General features: G+C 42.5%; 1 protein-coding gene and 1 long non-coding RNA gene across 2 annotated transcripts in view; one reads left to right on the top strand and one right to left on the bottom strand.

Moving 5' to 3' along the window:
* xkr4 (XK related 4) overlaps window positions 1-17,961 on the bottom strand; it is a 29,379-nt gene extending 11,418 nt beyond the window's left edge. Inside the window, exons 1-2 of the mRNA XM_085253719.1 lie at window positions 16,855-17,961; window positions 2,065-2,264 (exon numbers count right to left, since the gene is read on the bottom strand). Of these exons, the coding sequence (XP_085109845.1) occupies window positions 2,065-2,264; window positions 16,855-17,549 (895 nt within the window). The 5' untranslated portion in view covers window positions 17,550-17,961. The remainder of the gene's footprint in view (window positions 1-2,064; window positions 2,265-16,854) is intronic.
* On the top strand, window positions 1,155-11,735 carry LOC146554275 (uncharacterized). The gene is made up of 3 exons (XR_014889427.1): window positions 1,155-1,176; window positions 10,648-10,975; window positions 11,088-11,735. It is a non-coding gene; the product is annotated as an uncharacterized LOC146554275 (long non-coding RNA).
* Window positions 17,962-21,871: the final 3,910 nt, after the last annotated feature.

Raw genomic sequence — 21,871 nt, 5'->3', positions numbered from 1 at the left:
ACATGCACATTTACACAACTAAATGGCAGTGTTAACGAAAGGGAAAACATTCAACAAATCCCTTTAAACCTTAACACAAACAAAAGGAAGCATCTCTATGGAAAAACAAACCCCTCCACTTGGTTTGACCTGCTGATGTCATGTGTGACATCATCAGGACTTTAAAATGAGGAAATGCCAGGCGGGCGTTTCCCCACACCTGACCCTCATGAAGACTGAAAAGACAAACAAAGTAAGTATGAACAAATGACTTAATCTGTAACATAATAAAGTATAAAGAAACATGTAACTGAGTATTTGCCTTAATTTGCAGCATGTTTGATTTTCCGGCAACAAAACGCTTCCACAAACAAACCTGGGATAGTGAGTGAAGCAATGTTACTTGACAAATAGCAAATCATAGCAAATACATAGAAACAGAATAATGTGTACAATGTGCAAAAAAAGATAAACACATATGGGACAAATGGAGAGCATTGCAACTGCTCCTCCACTTTGTCATAGAGGCACACAGTCTTTGCAGGCTGCTACGGATCAGACCTCTATCATTACGCATTCCATTATAAAACTCTAAGCATATATGAGTAAATTTTTCTAAGCATAAATGACAATCAACAATATAAACCTGACACCACACTTGGAAAGATGAATGCAGCAGGTACAGATACTGCTCCAGGGCATTCTTATTCCACCTTGAATCATTTGCATAGTTAGAACCTTTGTTCTCATGATTTGGTGCAATATAAATAAAATATATATAAATAAAATTGAACTGTAACACATCTTGTCATGTTCAACAACATAACAAGATATCCAACGTCTTTGTCTAGAGAAACTCATTGGTTGTTTTTGCAGTAAGCGTTTCATCATGTGCATCTTGTTGTAAAAACCCTGATTTGTAGACTTTCTCCTCCAGAGTTTTCTAGTCATGGGGTAGATGCCGTAAATGTTTTTTTCTTGACCAAGTAAAAGTTCTTTGATTGTTCTTTTTAGCTATTTTTTAGCACACACTTTTCTTTGGGCCTCATATTTCCAGATTCAGTGCAAAGCTACTAAAAAAAAACCTCCTGATCTTTCATCTGCTTCACAGGTTATTGCATAATTAGGAAATGGACATTACATGACCATGACACTGCAGCAAGTCTTGCACATCCAGGATGATGAACTAAGCACCGGGTGAGAGAACTGGATGTTTAACTACAGCCATTTGACTGAAAAGGTTTGAAAGCTAACGGAATCAGAGAATTATTCATTTATATTATTGAGAATTAAAGTTCAGAGTGCAACAAATCAGAAATACTGGTAAAACTCACAAGCAGGTTCCCAGTCAGACTTGGCCATAACACCTTGGATGTGCCTGTGAGGCATCCTTGCCTGATGTCTGAACCACCTCAGCTAGCTTTCTTTGATTTGGAGAAGCTCATTTCTACCAAGACCATAAATGAGGGCTAAATAAATGGCTAAATAAAGCCAACAAAATCAAATAATCTGCAAAAACCACAGTTGTGATCTTAAGTCACCTGAACCACAAACCCTCTGCTCGCTGGCTGCACCTAGAAATTCTGTCTATACACAGAATTACAGACAGAATTCCAATTCACATGTGACTTTGAAGAATCATTTCTATCCATAAGATAGCATGTACACACAAACAAATAGCTCTGCCAGCTTCAGCTACAATCATGGCGATCGTGGCTCAAGGGTTGGGAGTTAGTCTTGTAACTGGAAGGTTGCCGGTTCGAGCCCCAGCTCTGACAGTCTCGGTCGTTGTGTCCTTGGGCAAGACACTTCACCCGTTGCTTACTGGTGGTGGTCAGAGGGCCCGGTGGCGCCAGTGTCCGGCAGCCTCGCCTCTGTCAGTGCGCCCCAGGGTGGCTGTGGCTACAATGTAGCTGCCATCACCAGTGTGTGAATGTGTGGATGACTGAATGTAGTGTAAAGCACTTTGGGGTCCTTATGGACTAAGTAAAGCGCTATATAAATACAAGCCATATATAAAAATGTTTGGCATCAGTATGGTCACACAATTGTGCAGCATTGTTTGAATGTGTGTGGGGCTACTACCTTGCACAGCCTGGAGCTTGTGTGTCTGGATGATAATGCACAGCTGAAGCACCAGTTGTGGAGCGCTCTCCAGAAAGGTTGCCAGTAGATGCAGCATGCTCACATCTGCAAACTCATAGACCATCCTCCAGTAGTAACGCCAGCGCTCCGTCTCAGCACCCTGGCGACTCCGAACACCCAGGTAGATGGTGTGGAAATACCTGAGGGGAAAAATACAGTGCTTGAACATCCACCATGCATGCTCAAACATTCAAGCACAGTACATCAACTCTTCTGAAATCCAAACTTTATAACTCAACTTCTCTTGGAAGTACCAAATGGAAGGAAATTTGGACAAATGTATATAATAATGTTATTAATTTCTAACAGTAGAAACATTGATAATCTGTAACACAAGGCTGCTGCTAACTGACATATGAAGACAGTTAAAGGTTACTTTTGATAATCTATTCTGGTCCCATAGCATAAAACTTCATGGCAAAAATATTACTGAGACGTCTCATCCAGATCATTCAATGATTTTGTGGGAATCCGAATCAGAAAGGGTTTTAATGCCAAATGTTGAGCAGGTTTACACTTAAATAAACAGAAAAATTAAAAGTGCTAAGCAGATTAATATATACATGTGCGCAGGTGATGATCAGTGCAAAAATGGAACAGATGCACAGAACACAGTATCGGGTCATGTGTTTGTGGTGTATTGTTCATGTGTCCAACAGCAGAGGGAAAGAAACTGTTCCTATCCGGTTGTTCAGTCTGACGTCACTAGCCGTGTCTGGGTCTAAACTCCGCTGCAGGTCCATATATCAAACGATCACTATGGCATTACTGAGAGTTGAAAAACTGTCTAAAGTCTTTCATCTTTAATAAAATGATCAGCGTTCTGCTCTACCAGGTGTAACAATTGAGTTTAACATCCAGGCATCCATGAAAACGGAAGTTATGACATTTAGCAGGAAGTTAGCTCGCTAGCTTCTATCTAAATACAATATAGCATGTCCTGACTGCGAGGTTTTGGAAACAAATTCAAACGTACAGCTCTGCTATCACTTCCAGCATAAATGAAGACAGAAAACTAAACAGCAGTGACGTTTGTAGGGTTACTGAAGTTGGGCTAGCTGGTATATAATGATGTGCTACGTGACCGCTAGCGACACAGCTATGTTAGCATAATATAAACAAGCTAACTTTTTTTCCACTCGATAAAAGTTACCGTGAGTGTTCTCGGTGGTCAGGAACAAATGTAATCGCATAGCAGGATGCTGTAAAAGGACCAAACTTCAGCCAGGAGAACAAATGAGATAATCCATCCACAATACGAGGTTAGTCATTCATATACTGCTGCATGGGCTGGGCTGTAGTTACATCCTAAGTTTTTAAAAACTGAGCTTAAATAAATGATTAGTGGTAATAAAAGCCGAGGGAGGTCAACAGTGATCACTGACTGTTTTTAGGAGCTTTTTGAGATTAAATAGAAGAAAATACATAACATTAAACATGTTAACAACACAAAAGCCATATTAAACGCAGACTACTTTAGACCCGGAAGTAGGATTCGTCACGTCATCACTTAACGACCGGATAGGAACCTCCTGCCTGAGGGGAGCAGGTCAAACAGACTGTCCAGGGTGAGAAGGGTCAGCTGTCATCCCAGCTGCACACCCCAGTGTCCTGGAGGTATACAGGTCCTGCAGAGATGGGAGTCTGCAGACAATCACCTTCTCAGCAGAGCGCACAAAACACTTTTCACAGTGTTTTTGCTTTATTTTGTTGTACTAACAGAATCTCCCAGTTTAGACTTTTCACTTGGCCTTTAATGTTTCCTGGATGCTTGCTCTGATGTGCATCACCTGTTCCTTCATGACCCTTAACAGCTTTTTAAGCACATCTCTCTCACCACACACACACACACACACACACACACACACACACACACACACACACAGTGTATATACTGTATTGTGCTTTTCTTCTCTAACTGAGCACTAAAAATAATTTTACTACTATTGTTCAAACACCCAAGCACCTTCTGTTTTTATCCTTTAGCACCATGTTTTCATACAAATTGCCCTCAATGAAGCAGCTTGGGATTCGGTATCTTACACAAGAATATCTCAACACACAGACTCACACAGCCAGGCACTGAATCAATAGACAACCCACGCTATTTAATTCAATATATTTATACAGCGCCAAATCACAACAACAGTCACCTCAGGGCGCTTTATATTGTAATTGTATTGACATGCATAGAAAACCCCAACAAGCACTTTGGCGACAGTGGGAAGGAAAAACTCCCTTTTAACAGGAAGAAACCTCCGGGAGAACCAGGCTCAGGGAGGGGCGGGGCCATCTGCTGTGATTGGGGGAGGTAGACAGGATAAAGACATGCTGCTCTCCCTCCCATTCTACTTTTAAATACTCTAGGAACAACAAGTAGGCCTGCAGAGCGAGAGCAAAGTGCTCTAATAGGGTGATATGGTACTACAAGGTCATTAAGATAAGATGGGGCCTGATTATTTAAGACCTTGTATGTGAGGAGCAGGATTTTGAATTCTGGACTTAACAGGAAGCCAAAACAGGAGAAATCTGCTCTCTTTCTAGTCCCTGTCAGGACTCTTGCTGCAGCATTTTGGATTAGCTGATGGCTTTTCAGGGAGTTTTTAGGACATCCTGATAATAATGAATTACAGTAGTTCAGCATTGCTTTTTTTTCCTTTTCTTTTTTTTAAGTAAAGCAACAAACTATTTCTCCAGGCTAAATGATGATCTTCTAAATTTGTGACACGCCATTTCCTCTCCAGCTTACAGATTATCTGCTTTAGGCTACGTGTTTGAGAAGTACAGTGGTTCCTCGCTATAATGTGGTTCACCTTTCGCGGCCTCGCTGTTTCGCAGATTATTTTGGTTGTGCAATTGTGCATGTTTTTTTCTTTTTTCTTTTTTACAGCGCATTGTGCTCTGCATCCTGATTGGCTGTAGGTAGACCATTGCCAATTATTCTCGTGCCGTGTCTCCTGTACAGTACAGAATGCATTCAGCTTGTCAAATTCACATAAATCTTCGATCGTTAGCAGTGTGACTCTGAAGTGCTTTATGTTTGTAAGTTTTCTCCACAACAAACACAACAACGTCGGCGAAATGTCGTCACCTGCTGGTGCCTTTGGTTTCATTCTATAATACTGGACTTACTTTTCTACAAAGGTCTTTGAGAGTGTTTAAACAAGATAGAAAAGTGTGAAAGCGTTCATGCCTGTCTGAGAAAAGTGTATAAAGTTTGTAGTGAGGGCTTTTACAGCCTTAAAACATCAGAAATAACTGTAAAAAATAAAGTTGGCTACTTTGCAGATTTCAGCTATCGCGATGTTTATGGCAGGATGTAACTCCTGCCATAAACAAGGGACCACTGTATACCACGGAGTCAAATACTTGGTTTCTTGATTTGAGGCCTTAGTTTTCACAGGAGCTACAGTATCCAGAGTCGTACGTAGTGAGGAGGTGAAATTATTAACAAGATAATCGACCTCTGTTGGGGTAGCGTTCAGATAGCTGCTCTGCTCTGTGTTGGTACAGGGCATTGAAGATGATAACAGTGGGTGGATTATATTCTTAAACTTAGTTACAGCGCTTTCAGAAAGACATCTACTGTGATAAAGTCTACTCTTCACCGCTGTGTAATCAATTATTGTAAATGTAAATGTTATCAGGAAATGATCAGACAGCAGAGGGTTTTCAGGAAACACTGTTAAATGTTCAGTTTCTATGCCATATGTTAAAACAAGATCTAGAGTGTGATTAAAGTGGTGGGTGGGTTCTTTTACATTTTGAGAGAAACCAATTGAGTCTAATAACAGATTAAATGCCATGTTGAGGCTGTCATTTTTAGCATCTACATGGATGTTAAAATCACCCACAATAATTATTTTATCTGAGCTGAGCACTAAATTAGATATAAAGTCTGAGAAATCAGACAGAAACTCTGTGTAAGGCCCAGGTGGACGATAGATGATAACAAGTAAGACTGGTTTCTGAGTTTCACAGCTGGGGTGGATGAGGCTAAGCATCAGACTTTCAAATGAATTAAAAGTCTGTCTGGGTCTTTGGTTGATTAATAAGCTGGTTGGAAGACTGCTGAAGATTTGGTGCAGATGTGGATACTGTATTGTTCTTTCTTTGTAAATGGCCTGTATTTGTATAGCGCTTTACTCAGTCCCTAAGGACCCCAAAGCACTTTACACTACATTCAGTCATTCACACGTTCACACACTGGTGATGGCAGCTACACTGTAGCCATAGCTGCCCTGACTTAAATATAAACACTGATTGTATTTATATTTAAGTTGTTTTTTACTGACCGGACACAGCCTGAGTCTCATGCTGATCAGTGCTGGTTGGGTCCCAACAACAGACTAGAAACAGGCTGACCAGGGTAAATGAGATGTGTCATCTTTTATAGGTTATTAGTGTATATATGTTGATGATACCTGATACTCACCACAGGAGGGAGGAAAGTTTTTCTACAGCACAAGAAACCTCTGACAGAACAAACCACAACCTGGATCTACCCACGTGTTCACCAGGGAAAGAAAAGTATGGTCGCAGGACACCAAACATGTCAAACAGTAAATGTGGCTGTAGCCGCAGATATGAAATTCTGAATTAGAATTTGATAAATTCTTGATATAAAGCATTATAACACATCCAATTTAACTTTACAAAAAAAGAGAGTGAAAATCTATTGTGTTGGGTTGCAGCATGGACAGAAGCACGCACACTGCAGCTCAACCTTTCCTGTCTTTACCTGAAGCAAACACTCTTTTGAAGAAATGCATCATTACTACTTTTCAGCTTGCCTCCAGCCTACATTTTATTCTCTCTCTGTCTGTGAAGCATTCATTTCCATTGTCTCTTTCCCATTACCACTACCACCAAAACACACAGTCATTTAGCAGCATGCTAATGGACTGTGAAATTAAGTTGCAGTAAAGAATTTTAGAATTGAATCTGAGCTGATAGCATTTAAGCTGCAGTCTATTCATGGTCAGATGGACCAGACACATGGTGAAGCTGTGGCTCCAGAGGAGACTGAACGGTTGTGTACTAGTGACCTTTTCACTTCTTTGGTCCTAAATGATGAACCTTTATCTAAAGTTCAGGATTGGGACCACACCCCAAACATATTCTCTCTGTCTGTGTCTGTTGTGTTCTCATATCTGTGTTTTATACATTGCCACATTATGTGGCACTCACAGTACATTTCCAACCAGACTTTTTAAAGTCTTATAGTCTATCTGCTTTTCTTTAATCATCTTATCATGGACCTCCTTCTCTCAGTCTATCAATTATAAATATTTCCAGCCCAGATCCTGCAGATCCTCTCCAAACCATTCCACTGAGCTTTAGCAGGTTTCCACAGAGATGCCACCAAATACTGCTGGGAAAGTAAGCTAACAAAATGACACTGCAGTTCATAACCTGCTCAGTAACCTCAGCTAGCAAAACTTTCTCTCTGCTCCAGTCAAAACCTCTGATTCATTTTGATTTGATTTGATATTTGATTTGATTTGATTTACCTTTATTAGTCCCACAAGGGGAAATTTCATAAGGCTGCCGACCTATTGCACGCAATGGCGGCACCATCTTACCCTCCGACCATACATACATTACACAAAACATCACATGGGGAAGACAGGTCAGAGAGGGATAACAATGGAAAATGCACCACATGAGGAAAGATAAGGAGAAAAAAATAACTCCCCCCAGACTGAGCTCCAACAGGGAGATCAGTTTGAGAACAGAAAAAAACACCTCTGCACATGAAAAACTCTTAATACACCAAAGAAACACATGACAAGCAACAGGGGGGGTAAAGGGTGAGAGACAGCCAGTATAGACAGCACATCCGGGCCTGCGTGCGCTGGTTCCTTGATCCCCGTCAGCATCGGAAGGGAATAAGCGTCGAAGGCGTTTGGAAAGGGAGGGGGGAGGAGTGTACAGGAACATCTGTGCCGAGTATAACCTGGAAGTCCCGAGGTCAAAATGGGAGTTATGACAGCCAATTTTATCGTTTTTTCCTTTTCAAGCGTAATCCAACTTCACCTGGCTGCAACACTGATGTTGTTGTTCACTGACAAATCAAGCTGATAAGAGATCTGGAGCTGATTCCAAATGCTGAACACAACCAAGGTGTCCATCACTTTCATCATAGTGAAAAGGTACCAAATTCCAAATATACCAACTATGGAAAATGTTGACGCAAATGAATGAGAAACCCAACTAAATCAATCAGAAAGACAGAATAAACTTTATTCGAAGCCAAACAATCAATCAGTGATCATACTCCTAAAAAGCAGGAATGCACTGGTAAACTCAACAACAAAAGGTAGGAACAGTGCAGGAATTTCTCACTTGTTAAGAGAAATGCCTTGCTAACACTGAGCCAGTTAAGAATACTCTTAAACAGGCAGGTGTATGAGTCTATAACTAAGATGTAAAGACAGTGCAAATCCACAATGACACAAAGTACGCTACAAAGCAACCCAAGAGTTTCTGAAGAGAAAGACATTTTTCAGTCACCACTTTTTCACAGCTAATTCAACACTTTGGCTAAAAACTCGAATTAAAACCTGAATTTTAATCATATTTTCATTACTTGATTAAAAACACACTATGTTAGAGTACAGAGGCAAAATCCAAAGATTGTGTCATGGTCCAAAAAACGACTAAATCAAACATTGAAACACTCGATGTCACATTGTTAGATGGGTAACTCGCAGCCCATCACAGGACGTCATCACTTTTTAGCACCACCTTACTCTCTGCCTATTGGCCCTTACAAAGGTGCAACGTTTCGAACCACCAGCCACGATGCAGTGAATGTGTCCACTATTTTGTATTTGTATTGTAGGAGAAAAAGCAGATGTTCTCTGCAGTTATGCATGTTTCTGTCCACAGGGGGCACCATCACTAAAAACATATTTCTTTATCTAAATTGTTGCATAACAGGGTGAAGAAGGTGTAACATTAAATTGATTTGAATCATTCTGTATTTGCAATAGTATCCATTTGAAAATGTATGTCAATGTGCAAAGCTTTACAGTTTCAAATGATTTTTAAAAGGTTGCTATATCCAGTGTCGGCAATGACTGCATGAATAAACATCTATTTATTTATGCCCTCAGAAAGTAAACAAATCAGCAAATAACACAAGAATAACCCTAACAGCTATTTCAACCCCTGGAGTCATATAGTTGTAATAGAGAAGTGTCATCCTGCAGTATAACAAATATATATATATATCTGGTGTTATGTACTTTAGGTAGTTTATGGATAAACTGCTGTCAAAGATTTCATATAACTGCGATCTTATTTTCATGAAAGCATAGAACTGGGGCCAGCAGTTTATTTTACAGCCTGGCTCACTGTCCATGTGCAGACTGTAGCTTTGCTGTTACAAACAGTCGACTCTGTAACCACACGAGCAGTCCCCCTCCTGCAGGAGGAGGAGCATGAATAATGTAAGCAGTCGATAAATAAGCCTTTGAATGTGAAACCCACAACAGACACACGGTTTCACAGAAGCTAACCTAAACTTAACCTGATTAAGCTTTAAGCCAAGTCAATGACGGTTCATGGTATGATGAACCGTGGACAGTTTTGTAGGTTGAAAACATCGATACAGTATTTTAACAAAAATAACATCATTAAGATTAGCCAAGAAGTCAAACAATGGTAAAGCAAATATGAAGCGTCCGTCATTGAAACGGTTTATGCAGGAAGGCGTCTTTGGGATGTTTAGAGTTTAGAATTTAGTTTGTATCTTTCATTGTTTGTACATGCTGCCTTAATTTAGATACGCTGGTATCAGGTCAGTTTGTTTTTCAAAGTGCTCTTGAATTAAACAAAGAAATTGTGTTCACTGCTGCGTATTTAAATTTACAATAACAGATTACACAGCAGTGGGGAACACATCACTGTGGCTGGTGTCTTTCTAAAAGTCAATTCCTCCACTGTTATCTTGATGCCATGTGCCAGCACAGTGCAGACCTAAACTCTCCTCCCACTGACGATGATTATCTTGTTAATAGTCTTAGATCCTCACTGCATGTAGGTCTGGATACTGTGGCTCATCTCATCTCACTAATGTAGAAAATCTTTTAGCCTAGAAAAACTGTTGCATTTTAAAAAGGCCCTCTGTAAAGCCAGAACATCTTACTATTCATCACTGATTGAAGACAATAAGAACAACCCCAGGGTGTAGCCAGGCTGACACTCAGAGCTCTGTTGAGCCAACCATCCCTTTAACCCAAACTAGTAATGACTTCATAAAATTCTTCAGAAGTAAAATTTCAAACACTAGAGAAAATGATCCATAATCATCCCACAGATGAAACATTGCATCCCGCTATTATTTATTAATTATTTCTTGTTATTGAGTTATATTCTTTCTCTCCTGTTGATATTTCTGGGTTAACTTCAGTAATCTCTTCCTCCTGTCTATTAGAGCAGGTCAGAGAAGGCCTACCTTTAGTCAAAGACTCATTCTTTCAATATCCGTTTTAAGAAACCTGACCTGTCTGACAGTTTTGCCAAGAGGATCTACCCCAGAGGAGCAGAGGGAGGCCCCAGATGGAGTGCCCACAGCCAAAAGGCAGGAGCACCAGAGAACCAGGAGCAGGAGGCAGCAGACTCCAGCCGAAGTCGGCCTCCCAGCACGAGCTGAGAACAGGGCCACAGGACCCTAGGTGCCCAAGAACTGCCTGACACCTGGCGGGAACCCCAGCATGCAACAAAGAGGTCAAACCACTTCAGACCACAGGCCTGAGGGCCAGCAAGTACCCACATCCAACAACCAGTGGAGATGGAAACCTCCCCACACTCAAGAAGAGTGTCCCACAGGGACCAAGGCCTAGTGAGCCACACACACACACACACACACACACAACAAAAAGATTGTTGACTTATGTACCTGTGCATTTTCAAATGTCTGTGTTTCAGGTGCTGCATGTTTGTTTTCCTTACAGGTGCCGTAGTTGAAGAGACATTGTGCATTTCTACTTCTACTCTATCCTTTTACTGCCTGTCCTGCCTTAGACATGGTCATACTGTGTACTACGTATAATGACTGAAATAACACAGATAGAAATGACAAAATAATCAGATAAGCCCTGAACAAGAGGAGCCTGTAGAGAATCTAAGGAGCTGTTCTTGGCAAAACAAAATGTGTTTGGCACAACAGTGGATCCAGATCATTCCACCCCCAATCAAAGGACTTCCTCTCTACACAGACTACACAAACAACCATCACTACTCTGTAAGAGTGAATTTACGTGCAATCACCTACACTGTAAATATATAACAATATTGTTTTATATGTATACATTTGATATTGAAGCTGTTCAGATGTTTATGGTGCCACAGAACTGTGCACCTTACCCCCGTTTTTTCCACAGTTGCTCTGAATTTCATTGTACGTGTGTAGTGACAATAAAAAGCATTCAGATCTATAATTCTGATTGCAAAAGCTGTCATATAGGACAGGATTAAAAAGCAAACAAACAAACAAAAAGAAACAGCGTGAGACGCCCATGACACTTTTAGTCATTTTGAAGGTATTAAAGCATATTTGTGACCACAAGCTTTGATCTGTAGATATTTCTAAGTTCAGCTGATCGGGATTAAATCTTTCCTGCATAAAAGATTTAAAATGTCGATATTCAAGAAACCTGTTGTTGCCGATTCCATATTTTAAAATGTGTTCCTGATAAAGTTGAATAACATGTTCTAGATTTCTTTTATCCACTCCTGATGCCATGACAGAATGTTTTTTGATTCATTTTACTCATAAATATTTGGATTGTTCCAAATGGGTTTACAGGAGATAACTGAAGACAGAACAGAGGGTTTATGTTAAGCCATAAATCAATTATGATGCTTGATACTGTTCTGTTCTATTCTAGGCCCAGCCATGGGATGCATAAGCAGCTTGAGTTAATCTTTCTGAAACATAAAAACTTGGTAGCTCTCGACCACCACTGTGTTTAGACTTTTCAAACTTATTTGTGATGGTTTATTTTTCCATAAATATTTTCGGATCTTTGAGTCTAGTAACTTAAACCAGGCAGTGGAGGGTTTGTACGGGATCAGTGAGAGACGGTATTTTATTTTCATTTTAATTGTGGTAACTTTTCATATGCTTCAATTTTAAATACGATGAACCTGTCTCTATGAATGGGATACGTATTACAAGCCTTTAAGGTGGCAGTAATTAAACAATTACTTAAAAAGTGACCACTTCACCCAGCTTTTACTGATTTAACCGATCGTCTGCAGAGGAATGGTCTATTTAAAGAATTTCAGTTAAGTTTCATCGTGGAATTGAAACTGCTTTAGTGACGGTTCCTCGAGTAGACTCAGCTCTGTCCTGCTGGACCTCAGTGCAGCATTCAAAACTGCAGATAAAAGCATGCCAAAGATTTTAAATGTGCTGCAATGGTCTGAATTTCATCTAAATGGACTGATTCTTCTACTTCATCTGAGCACTCGAAGCGCTTTACACAACCAGCCCTTCAGTTTTTTTGCCCTGTAAGTTCTTTCAGGCATATTTGTTATGCAGACTGGATGAGATGGGGAATCACCAACCTTCCAATTAGTAGGTGACCTGCTCTACCACCTGAGCTGCAGCTGGTTGTAGCTCAGGTGGTAGAGCTTTAAACTCCACATAATACATTCAAATGTTTTCACGTAAACAGCGAGTCTTCTTCACACATACAGCTTTATTATGGCATTCCACAGAGTTCTATGCTAATACCAGTTTTATCTACAATATATATGAAGAGGACACTCATCACCATCAACGCCCGGAAAGCAGCGGGTCCAGATAACATCCCTGGTAGTGTGCTGAAAGACTGCGCAGAGGAGCTGAAGAATGTCTTCACAGACATCTTTAACACCTCCCTGAGGCAAGCCACTGTCCCATCATGCTTCAAGACTGCCACCATCATACCTGTGCCAAAGAAACCATCCCCAGCCTGTTTCAATGACTATCGCCCCGTGGCACTGACACCCATTATTATGAAGTGCTTTGAACGACTAGTCATGTCACACATCAAATCCACCCTACCTCCCACCCTGGACCCACACCAGTTCGCATACAGAGCGAAACGATCCACAGAGGATGCAATCTGCTCTGCCCTCCACCCAGCCCTAACTCATCTGGACAAGAAAGACTCATATGTGAGAATGCTGTTCATAGACTTTAGCTCAGCATTCAACACCATAATACCACAACAACTCATCTGTAAACTGGACAGACTGGGCCTCAGCACCTCCCTCTGCAACTGGCTGCTGGATTTCCTCAGCCAGAGGCCTCAAGCGGTGCGTGTGGGCAACAAGGTCTCAAACAGCATCACCCTGAGCACGGGGGCTCCACAAGGCTGTGTGCTCAGTCCTCTGCTCTTCACCCTGTTGACACATGACTGCACACCAACCTACAGCTCCAACCACCTTGTGAAGTTTGCGGACGACACAACGCTGGTGGGGCTCATCATCAAGGGCGATGAGACCCACTACAGGAAAGAGGTTGAGCTCCTGACCACGTGGTGCAGAGACAACAACCTCCTGCTAAATGTCAGTAAGACCAAGGAGATTATTGTCAACTTCCAGAGAGGCCACACCTGTCACCCCCCATTGACCATCGACGGCGCTGCGGTGGAGAGGGTGAGCAGCACCAAGTTCCTGGGGGTGCACATCAGTGAGGACCTCTCTTGGACCACCAGCACAGCATCACTGGCCAAGAAAGCACAACAGCGCCTCTACTTCCTGCGCAAACTCAAGCGGGCAAGTGCTCCACCACCCATCCTGACTACATTCTACAGAGGCACTATTGAAAGTATCCTCTCCAGCTGCATCACTGTGTGGGGCGGTAGCTGCACTGACTATAACAGAAAAGCTCTACAACGCATTGTGAGAACAGCTGAGAGGATAGTTGGTGTACCACTCCCCTCCCTGCAAGACATTTACACCACTCGCCTCACCCGCAAAGCCATCACAATTGTCAACGATGCAACCCACCCCGCGCACTGTCTGTTCAGCCTCCTGCCCTCTGGAAAGAGATACAGAAGTCTCCACTCCCGCACTACCAGGCTCACCAACAGCTTCATCCACCAGGCTGTGAGACTGCTGAACTCTCTTCCCTCCCGACTCCCAGCCAGCAGAATCACCAGATTGGCAGAAGTATAGGAAGACAGATTGGACTCTACTCCCCCTCACCCACGCACACTCTCCAACAAAGAAACACTCTCTGAACCAAGAACTGAAAACATTCCTGACTTGCATTGCAATTGCACACACCTGCAACTATATATATATTTTTAGTATTTCTTTTAGCACTATTTATATTATTATATTACTATTTATTACTTTATTGTTAGGGCTGTTTTTGTTGTGCATCTGCACCTTATTGTTGTCAATGTCTACGCATGGGACAGTGTGAAACGTAATTTCAATTCCTTTGTATGGCAAGTACATTTGAAGAAATTGACAAATAAAAGTATTCTATTCTATTCTATTCTATTCTATATATGCTTCCCTTTGGCAGTGTTAATTAAAAGGCATAGCATAGCATTTAATTCCTTTGCAAATAATATCGATCTTATCGATCCGTGAAGTCAGATATGTCATGGTCCTGGGTGTTTCACAGGACAACACAATTAGTTAAACTTAAGACATAAAGACCTGGATGACCTCTGATTTCCTGCTTCTAAATTCAGATAAAACTCAGGTTATTGTACTCGGTGTCTAACTAGATACTCTGTCATTCAATGCACACGTTAAACAAATATGCAGGACTGCTTTCTGGCATTTGTTCAAGCTCACTAAAATTAGAAACGTGTCCTCTCACAGTGAAGCTGAAAAATTCATTTACGCATTTATTACTTCTAGGCTAGACTATTGAAATTCATTATTAAATAAAAACTCCCCGAAAGCCTTCGACCGATTCAAAATGCTGCAGTAAGAACCAACAGGGATTATAAAGACAGAGCATATATCTCTTATATTGGCTCCCTGTTAAATCCAGAATTATCTCTGCATTTAAAGGTCTTGAAGAATCAGGCTCTATCTTACCTTAAGGACCTCAGTGTGCACTATTTATAAAGTTATTGGATGGTGAATAACACCTTAGGTCCTCCCATCTAAAGTTACCATTGTGTTTATAATGACAGGCTAATATACTCTCTACATAAGGATTCATATAAGTCACAGTAATTCTCTTGGAATTTGTTCTTTTCCAACAGATGTTGAAAATGATAAAGTCCCACAAACTGTTTGTATATCAAACAACACAAAGTCCAAACCCCGTCTGAGATTTGGCTTTACAGCCCTGTGTCTGTCCTTCCACATTATATGTTGTAATGGTAATCGCCTTCAGAAACCGGACTGCATGATTTTTTTCAAATAAAAGAGTCAGACATTTTCAAAAGGAACTTTATGTTCATTTTAACCAGAAAGTTTGGGTAAAGGCTTGCAAAACACATTGTGGAAAAAAAACAAAACAATGAGAACTGATATCCAAAAATGTGTCCAAAATACAACCTTTCCTTTGTGGTTACTTTTCCAATACAAAACAGATGCATTAGCCTACCTGTGCATCAAAGGTCTGTAAATAAGGGCTCCGCCCTGCTCTGCACAAACACAGAGAAAGCAATCTCACCATGGAACAGGGCCTTTTCTGACAAGGCCAGTATAATACTTCACGATTTTAAAGAAAGAAATCTTTCTTCCTTTGTCGTTGGAGATATTTGTTATTTAGGTTACTTAGAATCCACTGTGAATAAACAAACACCAAACAACCTCGACAAATGATTTGTCCAGATTTTAAGGTGTTACTCTGACTGGTTTCAGGAAGAAGGCAGAGCCTCACAAACCGACAAATATTCAATTCAATTTTATTTATACAGCAGCAAATCACAACAGCAGTCGCCTCAAGGCGCTTTATATTGTAAGGTAGACCCTACAATAATACTGATTCAATGCAGAGAGGTCTGTTAACACATAGTGAGTGAGAAAGGTGACTGGAAAGGAAAAACTCAATGCATCATGGGAATCCCCCAGCAGCCTATGCCTATTGCAGCATAGTTATGCTGCAAACTATATACTTATACACATACTTCACTCTGAGCTGAAAATGCATAAACCAATTCACAAGTTGCAGATTTTGTAAATCTGCATCGTTTGAATCTCTCTGCTGTTCGAGGAATAAAGGAGGAAAAATGTTAATGTTAACGGAAATAAAGTTTGTCAGAGGTGATTAAAGTGCCACAACACCTTCTTCCTTCAGGTCTATAGGTGCAAACCTTAGAACGTGTACAACAGATTCAGTTTAGTTCAAACTGTGAACGTATATTACAATGGTCTACTACTAATGAATGAAACTTTTCTTTCAGCCTTTTGCCTTTAGTAGATAGTGTAGTAGTGGAGAGTGGACGATGAAATGGGAGAAAGACACACAGCAAAGGACTTAAGCTTGGACTCAATATATCTACATTTGTTTTAAAGGACAACAGAAAGGAGCCACAACATTTGTACCACAAAGGCACCACTACCTTTGTGACTGGGAGGCCTGGGCTAGTTTCCCGTGTTTTTAACACAGGGTGGAGAGGTAAACACAGGAACATGTGTGTGTGTGGGGGGGCTAAAGATGGCAGCCGGTCCTAAAAGCAGCCCTCTGCTCTGTCATTTAAATATTTTAAACACATACATTTGCACGCCAGCCCAAGGCCTCCATCCTACCTCCATATCTGGCCCAGCTGCATGATGTGAATGACGGACTGGCCGAACCACACACAGAAGGAGTAGTAGGCCGAGCGTTTCCTATTCCTGTTTCCCAGCGCTGTGCTCGCCGTGCTGTTAGTGGTGGTGTTCTTGCTGGCGGTCGACGCCTGCCTCTGCGGCGTGGCCGGGTGGTGTTGAGCAGTAACATCACCGTGTGAGGCCGAGCCGCTAAGCAATTTATTCCCATCCATGAGGGAGCAATCGGTGACAGAATCGGCACCGTCCTCGGTGCTGAAGTCGTGGACGAACCATCTGAAGCTAAAGAGCTGGACCGAGAAGGAACCCAACACAACGAAAAAGAGCGTCGGGCCGAACCACCAATAGTCGTGGCGGAGGTAGTAGTCGACCGACAGCCACACGTCGGTGCCCACGTCGGCCAAATAAACGGCCACGGCGGCTACGATCCACAAGCAGTCCCACACCGTATATTTCTGCTGCCCTTTTCCCAGACGAAGGCACGTCGAGTTTGAGCCTCCCCCACCGCAGCACCGCGACTCCCCGTTGGCAAAATCCCCGTCCCCGGTGCCCGCAGAGTCCAGCTGGCCGCCCGGGTGGAGTCCCTGCACCGAGCCAGAGTGCTCCGAGTTTTGCAGAGGGGTGAAGGCCACGTCGCTCTTCTTCATCTTCAGGACCCCGTCCGATTTAGCAGCCATTATCAGTATCTTGATGTATTAGCTAGTCTATTTCCCCCGGTTGCTCCCCGCCTTAGCTCCTCTGCTCCTGCCTCTCTCCGTCGACACCCTTGTGCGTGTGTCTCCTACTCCTCCTCCTCCTTTCTGGGCAGGACTAGCTCGTCCACACTGTCGTCTGGTCATAATACAGAATGAAGACAAAAGTGAAGAGCGATCGAAGCCCCGTGCTTGGTCCGGTATTTTCGTCCATATCAGATTTGGACTATGCTTCGAGGATCATTCGCTCACATACAGCGCACACGAGGACGTTTCCGCTTTGTGTCCTTCTAAACGGCTTCCGTTTCCAGCGCTTGTAAGTCACCGGAGCTGAGGCTGATGTTTGGGATGGAGATGGAAGCAGGAGCTAAGCGACAGGAGGACGGCTGCAGCCATCTGCTTGGCACAGACTAAAAACTATGACATCATCTCCCCCAACCCCCTCGACTCTCCCTCTCTTTGCTGTTTTCCGTCTCTCGGCAGTTTCCTTATCATTTGAGCGCTGTTACAATACAAAGACTCTCCTAAATCAGCCATGAAGAGCAAACATGTCCCTCTCAGTGTAACTAAAAGCATGCAGCTGATATGTGAACCAGGATAGAAACATCCGGAGGCCTGAACACGGTTTCAGCACCATGGACAGATCCAGTTGTTAACTCAGCAGCATCTGCAGGACGTTGCGGTCCATGCTCTTACGGGAGGTTTGCCTCCCACTCAAACCTTCCACATACTGTGGCAACAAAGTGGGAAGAACACAAGGACATTAACTACTCTGAGAAATATGGACAGGGCAAAGCAAATGTTTTCGTTTACATGGAGAGTTCTCACTGACCTACTAAGGAGAAAGCACTGTAAGGGCAACATTTCATCTTTTAATCTCTTGCTCCTTACCAGTTGTTAAAAAGGTAGCCTAAAAAAAAATGCATATAAGGAAGACTTAAAGTACACTTTGACTAATGAGCCAGTGTCACATAAAAGGCACTTGATTTTCATATACAACATTCAAAGTCTGGTGTGGTAATTCCTATGAAACACCATAATTAAAAATACAATAAATATGTGTCAGTGCTCAATCTAAAAAGAAATATCCCATGGTCACTGAGTGGAGGTGCTTGTGGGTCATGGAGTCACTGCTGAGTGATATTTTACAATGAAACATCAAACATCATGTTTATCTTACTCAAATCTTCTTCTTTCTTTTTTTTAAAGCTAACCATGCTTACATTGAACAGAGTATGCACTTAGCCCTTGTAGACAGTCATAGCTACACTGTGTATAGTGCAGGTGTAGTGCTGCTGACCTCAGCTGAGGATGTTGTCGGGCGGTGGAAGGAATACTTTGAGGACCTGCTTAATCCCACTGACACATCTTCTGAAGCAGGACGAGGGGATAAGGGGGCGGCTCATTCGTCACTGGGGGTGTTGTCACTGAGGCAGTTAAACCAGGCTGTTGCTGGTTGACATTCCTCTACAATGTAGCATGGATATCTAGGGTGGTACCTCTGGATTTGCAGACTGGGGATGTGGTTCTCATCTTCAAGAAGGAGGACTGAAGGGTGTGCTCCAACTATAGGGGAATCACATTCCTCAGCCTCTCCAGGAAAGTCTATAGCAGGGTACAGGAGGGTGAGTCTGTCTGTTGGTCAAACCTAGGATTCAGGAGAAACAATGTGGTATTTGTCCTGGTTGTGAAACACAGGACCAGCTCTTTATCCACTCTAAGATATTTGGGAGTTTGCCCAACCAGTCTACATGTCAGAGAATTCTACTGGAAGTACTTCAGCAGTATGGGGTGTTCGGCCTGTTGCTACAAGCCATTGCATTTTTATTCAACTGTTGCAATAGCTTGGTTCACATTGTCAGCAATAAGTTTCGCTCCATCAGGGCTGCCCTTTGTCACTATTGCAGTTCATTTTTATTGAAGAGAACAGAATTTGTACTTTTAGCCAAGTGGGAAAAGGCTTCTACTTGGATCATCTCAGATTCTCATCTCTGCTTTTCACAGATCGTGTGTTTCTGTTGGCTTCATTAGGTGGTGGCCTCCAGCTCACACTGGAGTGGTTCACAGCTAAATGTGAAGTGGCAGGAATGAGAATCAGCACCTCCAAGTTTGAGGCCACGGTCCTCATCCAGAGTGGAGTGCTCACACCAGGTCAAGGATGAGTTGCTGCTCCAAGTGGAGGAGTTTAAATATCTTGAGGTCTTATTCACGAGTGAGGAGAGAGGGGAGCAGGAGATCGACAGATTTATCGGTGCTTAGCTGCAGTGATGCAGACCCTGTACCAGCCCATCGTAATGAAGAGGGAGCTGAACGTACAAGCATAGCTCTTGATTTACCAGTCGAGCTATGTTCCTACCCTCACCTATGGTAGTGACCGAAAGAACGAAATTGCAGACACAAACAGCGTAAATGAGCTTTCTCCAAAGGGTGGCTGGCCTCTCCCTTAGGGCGAGGAGTTCAACCATCTGAAAGGGGCTCAGAGTAGAGCTGCTACTCCTCCAAATTGAAAGGTGGCAGCTGAGATGGTCCGGGCATCTGATAAGGATGACCCCTTGGTGAGGTGTTCCCAATGGGAGGAGGCCTCGGGTCAGAGAACGGCTTGATGTTCCCCCAGACATGAGGTCTGGGCTTCTGTGCTTAGGCTGCCGTTCCTCTAATCGCCCCCGGATAAGCGAAAGAAAATGGATGGATAGTCATAAGAAATGCAATTCACAGTGGTAGTTTTAAAAAGTATTGTATGCTTACAATACAATAAAATACATATACAATCTCCTCAGTTACAATAAAACTAGATATCACTGCCACTGGCTCCAGGTCAGTGCTAGAGAGCACCGCCTTCAGTCCTCTGAGTGACTCGTCAAGTTTCAGGAAGTTACCCACGAGCTAACTTCAAAATCAAAAGTTGAAGATAATCCTTTTAGTTTGATGAAACATTGTTACTGTTAACTAATATGAGAGTAGAAGCATTCAAACAATCATGACTGTTTATCAAGCCAGGACTGGAAATTTAAGGTGTAGAAAGAGCTAAAAACGGCAGTATTTGTTTTTCTGCTTTGAAAGATTAAATTAAATGTTTTCTATGTTTATGATTGTTTATCATCACAGAAATTGTTTTCCTGCTCTATTTACATTATACATGCTTCCCTTAGGCAATATCATTAAAAGGCATAGCATACATTTTCATTGCTATGCAGGTGACACCCAGCTCTATGTGTCCATGAAGCCAGATGTCTCTTCAGTATCACATGGAAGTTGGTCACAATGCCTGTGACCGGACTGGCAGATAAGTGTGGTGGTACCCCTTCTCAAGAAAGGGGACTGGAGCATGTGCTCTGATTTCCGAGGGCTCTCACTTTTCAGCCTTCTTGGAGGGGCTATGCCAGGGTGCAGCAGAGGGTTCCATTTGTTAGTTGCACCTCAGATTCAGCAGGAGCGATGTGGTTTCTGTTCTGGTTGTGGCCTTATCAGGCAGTGACCTCCAGCTTGCACTAGACTGGTTTGCAGGCACGTGTGAAGCACCCAGGATGGGAATCAGGAGGTCCAACCACTGTTATCAGCTGCCCATTCCAGGTTGTTGATGAGTTGTTTCCCCGAGTGGAAGATGTTAGAGAATTGTGGATCAATATGATTGTCATCGTGCAAGGTGATTAGGTCTTTAGCATGAATGCTCACCTGTTTCCTACACAGACACACATACACATATCACATCACATGCTCATAGACACACACACAACAGATGTTCACATGTGAGTGTTTTATCTGTTGCATGATTAATGAGATGATTGTGTGACCACCGAGTTAATAAAAGAGCTGCGAGAGGGGGCCGGAGTTTGGAGTTGTCTGGGATCAGGTGAGGAACTCGCAGCTCCAAGACCCTGGTCCGATCGGCTCCCCTTGCAAGTTAAAATGGATCGCGCTCTGTCTTGCTTTGTTCACGGGAATAAGTCTCTGAGTCAGCGAGGTCTACAAGTATAGACCTAACAGAAGAGTTTAAGTATCTTGGGGATGTGAGAGCAGAGCATGAGATTGACAGATGGAGTGAGATGGATGCTGTTCTAGGCTGTTGTGAGCATGAAAGTGAAACTGTCAATTTACTGGTTGATCTATGTTCCTACCCTCAACTGTGGAGTAGGAACATAACTGAAATAATCGTGGCTGTTATTAAGTTGGTTAGGAGCTCTGGGTAGTAACTGAAAGAATGAGACTGAAATACAAGAGGTGCAAATGAGCTTCTTTCGACGGGTGAGGTAGTAGGCTCTCCCTTAATGATGGGGTGAGGAACTCGGTTATAAAGGAGGGGCTCAGAG

The sequence above is a fragment of the Mchenga conophoros genome, linkage group LG18, assembly GCF_057382185.1.
Source record: "Mchenga conophoros isolate Kocher_MC1m ecotype Shallow Benthic linkage group LG18, M_conophoros_male_GT1.1, whole genome shotgun sequence".
NCBI lineage: Eukaryota > Metazoa > Chordata > Actinopteri > Cichliformes > Cichlidae > Mchenga > Mchenga conophoros.
This window is presented reverse-complemented; position numbering and strand designations above follow the sequence as displayed.